This window comes from Peromyscus californicus, unplaced genomic scaffold (assembly GCF_007827085.1).
Source record: "Peromyscus californicus insignis strain IS unplaced genomic scaffold, ASM782708v3 Scaffold_9__1_contigs__length_137607984, whole genome shotgun sequence".
NCBI classification, from domain to species: domain Eukaryota; kingdom Metazoa; phylum Chordata; class Mammalia; order Rodentia; family Cricetidae; genus Peromyscus; species Peromyscus californicus.
The window spans coordinates 67,917,228-67,926,820 of NW_026294617.1; the positions used below are offsets into that span (position 1 = coordinate 67,917,228).

Sequence of the window (9,593 nt, forward strand, 5' to 3'; positions counted from 1 at the left end):
TGGGAATGGGGGGCGGGGAACCTGATGTGTTTGGAAGTACTCTACTGTTAAAGAGTGATACGCCTTTTCAGTGGGGAATCACTGCACACTTTGAAAAGGAGAGCTCTTAAGTGCCTGGCCAACTGAGACTAAGGCCCAAATAAGAGTCTGCCTTGATGGGGCTGGAGAGATGACTTAGTGGCTAAGAGCACTTGTTTCTTGCAGAGGACCCAAGTTCAAGTCCTAGCACTCCATGGTGGCTCACAGCCATCCATAACCCCAATTCCAGGGGATCTGATGTCATCCACTTCGGGCTTCCACAGGCACCAGGCACACACATGGTGTGGATTCATCTAGGCAAAACACTCAGACTCACACAAAATGGACCTTGAATAGAAAATTTTACTGACATATTTATACTTTACATGCCACAAACACCGTCATCCTCAAGTTTCTTTCAGGTCCCAGCCCCAGGTTGCACTTAATTTAAACAGGAACAGGAGACTGCAAGTCTAAGCATTTAAGCAGGTAGATTTACACAACAAAGACAGGACATATTGCCAGAACTTTTTAAGCATACAAGTGGTTTGGTTTGGTTTTTTGAGACAGGGTTTGGTTTCTCTGTGTAGCCCTGGCTGTTCGGGAACTCTGTAGGCCAGGCAGGCCTCGAACTCAGAGATTCTCCTGCTTCTGCCTCCCAAGTGCTGGGATTAAAGATGTGTGCCACTATGCCTGGCCAGTGTTTTGTTTTTTGTTTTTTATTTTCGAGACAGGGTTTCTCTGTGTAAGTCTTGGCTGTCCTGAAACTTTGTAGACCAGGCTGGCCTCCAACTTGCAGAGATCTGCATGCCTCTGCCTCCCGAGTGCTGGGATTAAAGGCATGTGCCAGGGTTGGGAATTTAGCTCAGTGGTAGAGCTTGCAAGCACAAGGCCCTGGGTTCGGTCTTCAGCTCTGGGAGAAATTTAAAAAAGACGTGTGCCACCACCAACCGTCCAATGTTCTCTTTTTTGAATAGTTTTTACCCAAGGTCTTGCCCACCTGGCAGAATTTTTTTTTTCTGATACAGCAAAGAAGACTTAATGGCAGACCTGGACTTAGTGACACTTGTGACCTCCGTTGCCCTAAGCTTCCTTGTAAGAGGTTTGCCTTAGGTGGCCCATAAACCACTGTCTCTTTGTCATGAGACAGCCTAATGGCTTGTCCCTCTTGGTGTGTAAACATTTACATCCTAGCACCCACTTATCTCACCAGGCCTGGTTAGATACTAACCTTTGGGGTACTTTGGAGGTAGTGCTCCTTTAGCTAAATTCCATTCATGTGACTTAACGTCTCCTAATCTATTAGTCCTTTATAACATCACTACCACTGAACTGTATCACCAACACTTGTGGTTTAGAGTCCAGGGAACTCGGGTAGGCTTCTAAATTGCTGTACAATCAACCTGGCCTTGGACTTTGGTGGTTCCTTCCGTTCTGGGATAGAGAGCCCAGGAAGCATCACCATTCCTGGTTTACAGAACAGTGTTAAGAAATCTGCTGCCTGGGCCTAGTTTGGTGCCCTCCAGGGGGAATAAGAAATGAGACTTGAAGCTAAGGTTCTTTATACCTAGTGCCACTGGATTGGCAACTCGTTGTGTGGGGCGTTTACCCACCAACCCCACAGTTTCCCCAGAGTTTTCTTGAGTGCAAGCTGCAGGAAATATTAGAAGGATTTAGATTGTGGAGATAATCAGATAGAAAATAAAGGATAGCCTCTAGAGGACCTGGAACCTATTCCAACGGACCCTGACTGTCTCCACCCTAAGGTATTTATAGAGACGTCAAGGGGTGGAGCAAAAGACCTCCCCCCAGCACAGCCAAGTGCAGACCATCTCAGACACCTGCACTCAGGCCCATGGTCCAATCATCCTCTCTATGCAGACCTGCTGGGTAAAGTCATGAGGAACCTCAAAACGGGCTCCCACATTGTTGTGTCGGGGTAAATGAGATCGATTGGTCTGTCTTTCCCAGATGGGCCAACATTCACCAAGGGCAAAGCAGGGATGCCTTCTGAGATGCAGCTGAAATTGGTTTTGGAGCCTCCTGCCTAGCAACCTCAGATCCTGGGGATCTTGGACCAGGTGTCCTGGTCAGAGCTTAGATCCCAGCTTGGGCCCCTAGCCTGGTCAAGACAGCACAGTGACGTGGGCCCAGACACACGCTGAAGGGCTGGCGGTGTGTAGGAGGCCAAGTGAGCTGCCTGCTAATGGGGCTGGGCCACCCCGTGCTTCTCCAAGACGGGCAGACAAGGCTACGACTGTTCCCCAGCTTCCCTCTGTCTCTCCAGTTCTGCCGGGCCTGGCCCACATCCCCAGCCACTCTTCTCCCCGTCAGGCTGACTGGCAGGAACCAGAGACTGCCTGTGGAGTCCAGTCAGCCTGGGATAACGCAGCTCACATCTGAGAAAATGGAGATGAAGCATCGGCCCAACCTCACATTCCTCTCTGCAGCAGCGATCTCCAGATCCTTTGCTGAGGGCTGATAGACCCCCTCCCAGTATCGTCTCAGCCCTTCCCAGGGGAGCGGGGCTGCAGTCAGGACAGGACCCTCTCCTACACCGCCTCTTCATTTGGGATGAGGGGCCTGGGGACCAGGTTTGTCTTGTCAAGCTGGGCAAGGTCCTCAGCATGGAGCTCAGAGGAGACTAACACTGTGAAGTCCCCCTAGACTTCACTCCAGGACGGGCGGGGCTGGCGGCAGGAAGAGAGGGTGGAGCTGCTGGGAAGTTTTAGCCAAGGGCCGGAGGAAGGGTCCTATGGGTCCCGGTCGGTGGTCCCGCCCACCCATTAGCCCCGCCCCCGCCGGTGCCAAGGAATGTGCTGGGCGAGGCGAGAGGCGGGCGGGGCAGGCGGAGCCGAGGCCACCCGAACGCCGCGCACAGGTCTGGGCTGAGGGGCACGGGACCCAGGAGGGGCAGGGGTCCCAAGTGGCCTCAAGGGCACAAGTGGTGTCCTTCGAGAAGAGAAGGGCACCCCCAATTCCTTGCCCTGCTTAATTAAGCAGCTTCCCCGAGGGCACTAATTTTGTCCGTGGAGGTCTCCGTCCTCTGCCGGAGGGTGGGTGGGGGGGGTCCTAAAGTCAGGGTTCTGGTTGAGGACCAAACGGGGGTTCTAACAGGCCGCCTCGCCGCTGGGTGCCCTTACAGCACGCCAGCAGACGCTGAGGACCTCTCCTGCAGGACTGGATGCCCCAAGCTAGGGCCAGGAGGGAAAGGGGAGACAGTTGTGGCCAGCACCAGCTGCCACCCGTGTGGGAGCCCAGCTTGGGCTCAGTGGCTGACTTTACCCTGAATCTGGTCGGAGGAACCTGTGGATGGGTGCCAATCCCTGACCCGCCCCTGTTCTGTCTCCAGGTCGACGTGGAGTTACCTGGCCACCATGCTCAGTCTCAAGCTGCCTCAACTTCTTCGAGTCCACCAGGTCCCCCGGGTGAGGGGCCCCAACCCATCAACCTTGTCTCTCCCCAAAAGACTCATTGGGGCAGAGCTTTTTCTCTTGTTAGCTATTAGGGAAGTCCCTCCTGCAAGCTAACTTTCTTATCTTTCTGTTGCAGTATAGAACCTGCAACCCCTCCCCAAATACCCTCCATCCACAGTCCGCTTCTGCAGAACACCCTGTGTGTGTATCCCCCATCCTATCTGATCCCAGTACAGCTCTGTGGGTTTGGAAGGCCGTGGTAAGAAAGGAGTTGGAATTGAGTTTGCCTTGGGACCACTGTGATCTCTAGCGCATCTTCTATCCTGTTTCCAGACATTTTTGTTTTTCTATTTTTCCGAGACAAGGTTTCTCTGTGTAGCCCTGGTTGTCCTGGAACTCACTCTGTAGACCAGGCTGGCCTCGAACTCACAAAGATCACTTTGCCTCCCGAGTGTTGGGATTAAAGGCATGCGCCAGGCTACCAGACACTTTTCATGCAGGGAAAGGCCTGCATAGCTTGACTCTTCTGCTCGCTCCCCCACCACCCGCAGGTGTTTTGGGAAGACAGCATCTTGTCTGGCTACCGACACCCCACAAGCTCGGCCTTAGACTGTGTCCTCAGCTCCTTCCAGATGACCAATGAGACGGTCAACATCTGGACTCACTTCCTGCCCACCTGGTGAGCGAAGGCTCTGCCTTAGGTTCAGATGGGGTGCCGTGCGGGCAGGGACTGGCCAGGCACTCCGGCCCCAGCGCCTGAGCAGGTGCCCGGCACAGGTACTTTCTTTGGCGCCTCCTGGCGTTGGGCAGCCCGGGCTTCCGCGCCGAGCCGTACCACCTGCCGTTGTTGGTCTTCCTACTGCCCGCCTGCCTCTACCCCTTCGCGTCCTGCTGCGCGCACACCTTCAGCTCCATGTCGCCCCGCGCGCGCCACATCTGCTACTTCCTGGACTACGGGGCGCTCAGCCTCTACAGCCTGGGTGAGCTGAAGGCCGTGGGTGATAGTGGGGCGCAGAGGGTGAGCCCGCAGGCCTCAGCTCGCACCTCGCCGCAGGCTGCGCCTTCCCCTACGCCGCCTACTCCATGCCGGCCTCCTGGTTGCACGGCCGCCTGCACCAGTTCTTCGTACCCGCCGCTGCGTTCAACTCCTTCCTGTGCACCGGTCTCTCCTGCTACTCGCGGTGGGTTCTGAACCCCCCCCCTCACCCCCCGGTGTCGGAAAGGGTAGGCAGGCAGGGCTCAGGCTCAGGGCTACTCCACAGCTCTTGAGCCACCCCAGTACCCTATCCAGTAGGAGGCCTTACCGTTGGCCAGTGCGCGGTCCTGGAAAGGCAGTTGTCTTTATGGCCACATACCAGATGTGGCATTTACACGGGGGTTGGGAGGGGCGGAGACCCTGTGCCCTGAGGGCCTTCTCTTTTTTATTATTTTTTATTTATTGTGTTTACCATACCTACTGCGTTATCTCACCAGCCCGTTCCTTCCCCCCTTCCCCCTTCTTTCATTTATGCTTTTTCCTTGCTCCTTTTTTTTTTTTTTTTTTTTTTTTCTTCTAGACAGGGTTCTTCCGTGTAGCCCTGGCTGTCCTGGAACTCTCAAACTCAGAGATTTCCCCCCCCTCCCCCCGGTCTCTGCCTCCCAAGTGCTGGGACTTAAGGCTGTACCACCACCGCCCTGAGACAGGAGGGTCTTGAACTATATGGCTGACCCTCCTGCCTCTACCTCCCAGTGCTGGGGTTACAGGCATCTCGACACACCTGCTTCCTGATGTTCTCTTAGCCACTGAGGTCCTTCACCCCCTTTGACCCAAGACACCTTCTTGACCTGTACTCCCCCCAGGGATGGAGACCAACCCACTTCTCTTGCCCGTCAGGTTCCCAGAGCTAGACCGGCCCAGGTTCAGCAAGGCTCTGCGCACAGCCGCCTTTGTCTACCCCTTCCTGTTTGACAACCTCCCGCTGTTCTACAGGGTAAGGGCACCAGGGCTCTCCCCGGCCCCTGCCCTGCCTGCCTGCCGTCTTGACCTCGTGGTGTTCCTCAGCCTCTATCCTCAGCTCTCTGCCCACTCTCCAGGCGCAGGACCCTGGTGCCCACCACCTCAGCATCCCTGCCCCCATCAGACCTTAGCTGGACCCCTTGTTTCTTCTCCCAGGGACGCTCCCCAGCGGCTCTCTCTTCTCTCACCAGCTGCAGCTGTGTTGGGGCAGGGCCCACAGCTGTGGGCAGGAGGCACTGAGCTCCAGCCACGCCTACCACCTCCTCTGTGCTCTGCTCACGGGCTTCCTTTTCGCAGCCCGTCTGCCAGAGCGCCTGGCACCTGGGCGCTTCGACTATATTGGTGAGCACAAGTCTGGCTCGGGCTGGCCTGGCAGAGCAGGGAGACTGCTTCCCCAAGTGCAGAGTGAGCCAAGAACATGGGGTATCCTCGCCTGAGGGTGGGTGATAAAGCCAAGAGGGCTACCCCAGCCCCTCAGCCCTCAGTAATCACACAATTTAGGGCTTTATGCAACTCAGTCCAGTCGCTCTTCCAGAACCTTTAGGGGTCTGCTTTTCTTCCCAGGCCCAACAGACAGGTGACTACCCCAGGTTACAGGTGAATCTGTTCAAAACTGGGGCGGGTCTGTGCCTAACCAGTCCACCCCCACCTCCAGGCCATAGCCACCAGCTGTTCCATATCTGCGCAGTGCTGGGCACCCATTTCCAGCTGGAGGCAGTGCTGGTTGATATGGGATCCCGCAGAGCCTGGCTGGCCATGCAAGAACCCACCCTTGGCCTGGAGGCTACCATGGCCACATTGAGCCTGGCAGTGATTGGGAACCTGCTCATCATCGCTGCCTTCACAGCCTCTCTGCTTCGGATCCCTGGAACCTGTCCCCTGCTGCAGGGTAACCCGCTAGGAGCGGGATTCCAGGCTAAACAAGAGTGAGGTCCATCTCAGGGACTGGCATGGAGGGAGGCAGAGGCCAGGCCTCACTGCTGTGGAGGAGCCCTGACAGGGGCCTGAGAAGGCAGAGGCTGTTCGGAGTGGCTGAAGAGAAGAGGAAGTCTGGGGGCTGGTGGAAGGACAGGACCCTAGAGGCAAGCAGTGAAGGCCAGTAAGTGGAGACAGGTACCCAGGCCCGAGCACAGCTGGAGGTGTGGGGCCCCTCATGTGGTCTCTGCCCTGAAATCTGCTCACCTCAGATCATCCTGAGTGCTTGTGAGCCATGCGGACCACATACCTGCCCTGCCCCAGGGCCAGACAGTGGCCCTTGTCTTCAACTGTGTGTCCACACACGAGCTGCCTGTCTGCTCACCACTGTGGCCAGGCCTTTGCTGGTTCATGTATTTGGATGTGTCCCCGGTGATATATGGATATGGTGGAGTTGCTGGGGGTGGGGGGCTGGACTTTAGGACGACACCTCCAGTGTTACCCATAACAAAGCAGTATAATAAATGAACTGGACTGTAGCTTTCTGGATTGAGTGTGAAGCCTCCCCCCACCTCTACCCCCCCACCACAATGGACAGACGCGAGCCTACTTCCTCCTCTGGACTTTATTTTGGAGCAGCTGTGTACCACCCAGGGCAGGGAGAGGGAACAGGGAGAGTCGAGTCCCGGAGAGTAGCCAAGCTGAGGCTGCCGTTTGGCCCCAGGGCCACACGTGCCCTAAGCAGTGGTACCGTAGAAGCGGTTGTAGGCGTCCTGGAAGCCGATGTGGTCCGCTAGCTCATCACAATTGGGGTTGAGCTCACACACCTCCCTCTTGGGCTCCAGAGGATCTGGGTATGGGGCTGAGGCTCTGAGAAACACCATAGGGCAGCGTCAACCAACATGGGGGACACACACCTCCTTCCCACTGTACAAGAGGCTCCAGGGCCCTGGGCATTGGAGGATCAGTCTGCACTGGCCGGCCAGCCGGCCAGCCGGCCCTCCGCAGTTCACAGAGACTACCCCAGCACAACTCCTCCCTGCCAATATGGAAGGCCAACAGCTCTGGCCAGGTACCTCCTTCCCACTTACCCAAGCCCATGGCCCAGGTAGCGGCGGAGTCTACTCACTACCTTACTGCCCTCTTGCTTGGACACGAAGGCTGTGGAGCAGAGGGACAGGGTCAGGTGATTCTGGGTTTGGGAGGGGAGCTGGGGGCCTAGGGGACAGGGTGGGAGCCGGGCTGAGGCTCCAGGCGGCCCACCAGTACCTTTGTCAGACTCGGAGCCACTGGGCTTTGCATCTGTAAAGAAACAGCGTACAGTTAGCTCTGTTTCCCCACCCCTGCCTCCTCAGTGCTTTGTGCCTCCCTCTGCCTTCCCAGAGCAGATCCCGGGATCTTCAGGGGTGCGGGTTCCCACAGAAATGAACAAGGACACACACCTGCTGGGCCAGAGAGGCAGAATGCAGCCAGGGCCAGGAGAGCGAGCAGAGAGAGGGTCCTCATGGTGTCTGCCAGTTCTGCAGCGGGATGCTGAATGGGACGTCTCTGCTCTGAGCCCTTCAGCCTCCACTACCATTTATATCCACTGTCTGTACCCCAGTGTGAGCAGGCGGGGCAGGGGATGGCCGCCAGGACTAATTGGGGGTCATGTGCCCTGGCTCAGTAGGTCAAACCCAAAGGATGCTGTGGTTGAGGATTGCAGCTGCCTGGGCAAGGCCCTGGGAGTGGAGTGTGGGCCACAATCAGAGGTTGCCAGACTCAGAGACTGCCCTAGACCTCTTCCCCCCAGGGTGCCCCACCTCCCTAGTCTCTGTTTTCCTCGGCCTCAGAGGGAGCACTGGCTGGGCCCTATGAGTACCCTAGAGATGGCACAGAGGTCTAAAATAGATTTGGGATGAACTGGGCTCCAGATCTCATAGCCTGTGATTTTCAGTGTCTGCCACGAGGGCAGGAGCCAAACCCTGGGGAAGGAGTGGCCAGTAATGTCCTCATTTGCCCAGCACAGGGCAGCTCTGCTCAGCTCAGTGGGGAAAGGGCGGGACAGTGTAAGATCTGGCTGTAGGGCATTTTCTTAATTAGTGATGGATGGGGGAGGCCCAGCCCATGGTGAGTAGTACCATCCCTGGGCTGGTGGTCCTGGGTTCTATAAGAAAGTGGGCTGAGCAAGCCATGGAGAGCAAAGCAGTAAGCTTCAGCCCTCCGTGGCTTCTGCATCAGCTCTGCCTCCAGACTCCTGTCCTGACGTCCTTCGATGAACAGTGCTGTGGAAGTGTGAGCCAAAGAAACCCCTTCCTCCTCAAGTTGCTTTGGCCATGCTGTTTCATCGCAGTAACTAGTAACCTTAACTAGCATGGGTAGCATGGGGCCAAGGGCCCAAAGCTCAGACCTAGGCTGACAATGACAAAGGTAAGGCCAGCCTCTTCCATTCTGGCAGTGCAGGGCAGACCTGCAAGGCGTACAGGGTGGAATGCAAGTCTGGGTCCTCACCCTGTGGTCTCCATCCTGCCAGGGTAGTGTCAACCTCAGATAGGGCCTGCTCTCCCGTGAGCCATGTGATAAAGACCGTCTTCACAGGGACAGCATCCTAGCCCAAGCTTGGGCGGGGGTGGGGTGGAGAATGAGAAAGTGACCTGTCGGACCTTTTTGTTTTTTTGAGATAGTCTCGAGATGTAGATCAGGATGACCTCAAACTCAGAGATCTGCCTGCCTCTGCCTCCAGAGTGCTGGGGTTAAAGACCTGCTACACCCTACACCTGTCCCTGACCTGTCTTTGGTCACCTAGCCACCAGCTTGAATTCAGAATGGTGACAGGTGACAGCGCAGGATGACTCTGGCCAGGTAAGCAGGAAGCAGAGCACCCAGAGGCATAAACTCTGGAGCTTTCTGGAGAGTGGCTGGCAGAAGTGGTGCCCAGGCTGTTATGGGGAGAAGGGCAGTGCAGAGACCACTGGGGGGTCTCCTGCCCTCAGGGTTCCTCAGACATCTGCACAAGCAGCCCTTGGGTTAGGCTGAGGCTCTCGGGCAGGAGAGAAGAATGTCTCTTCTTGGTGGGCCTGGCTGAGGAACAGTGAGGTGGGAGAAACCAGGTTAAGTGTTCAGCGGTGCTAGAGGCCTCCTTACATCCTCTGTGCCCCCAAAGAGCAGCACAGGGCAGCCCTGGTTGCACAGACAGCTCATCCTGACCTCGGGGAACCCAGTGGTCCTGGGTCCTGCTGCCATCCTGCACGGGGTGATCCAAACAACCC

At 56.5% G+C, this 9,593-nt stretch overlaps 2 protein-coding genes across 3 annotated transcripts; one reads left to right on the forward strand and one right to left on the reverse strand.

Moving 5' to 3' along the window:
* The first annotated feature begins 90 nt into the window (after positions 1-90).
* Paqr6 (progestin and adipoQ receptor family member 6) lies at positions 91-6,884 on the forward strand. Of its 2 annotated transcripts, XM_052730776.1 has the most exons (8): positions 91-2,612; positions 3,371-3,446; positions 3,986-4,113; positions 4,212-4,414; positions 4,489-4,615; positions 5,308-5,404; positions 5,622-5,772; positions 6,086-6,884. In XM_052730776.1, the coding sequence occupies exons 1-8, from the start codon at positions 2,593-2,595 to the stop codon at positions 6,358-6,360; spliced, it is 1,077 nt and encodes a 358-aa protein (XP_052586736.1). In that variant the 5' UTR covers positions 91-2,592; the 3' UTR covers positions 6,361-6,884. The 2 variants fall into 2 exon arrangements, with proteins under 2 accessions (XP_052586736.1, XP_052586737.1); XM_052730777.1 differs by lacking the exon at positions 91-2,612 and having other exon boundaries at positions 5,274-5,404.
* Positions 6,885-6,952: 68 nt separating this feature from the next.
* On the reverse strand, positions 6,953-9,590 carry Bglap (bone gamma-carboxyglutamate protein). The gene is made up of 4 exons (XM_052730785.1): positions 7,788-9,590; positions 7,615-7,647; positions 7,437-7,506; positions 6,953-7,215 (listed from the first exon to the last, which is right to left on the reverse strand). Exons 1-4 carry the CDS (start codon positions 7,849-7,851, stop codon positions 7,083-7,085), a joined length of 300 nt encoding a protein of 99 aa, XP_052586745.1. The 5' UTR covers positions 7,852-9,590; the 3' UTR covers positions 6,953-7,082.
* Positions 9,591-9,593: the final 3 nt, after the last annotated feature.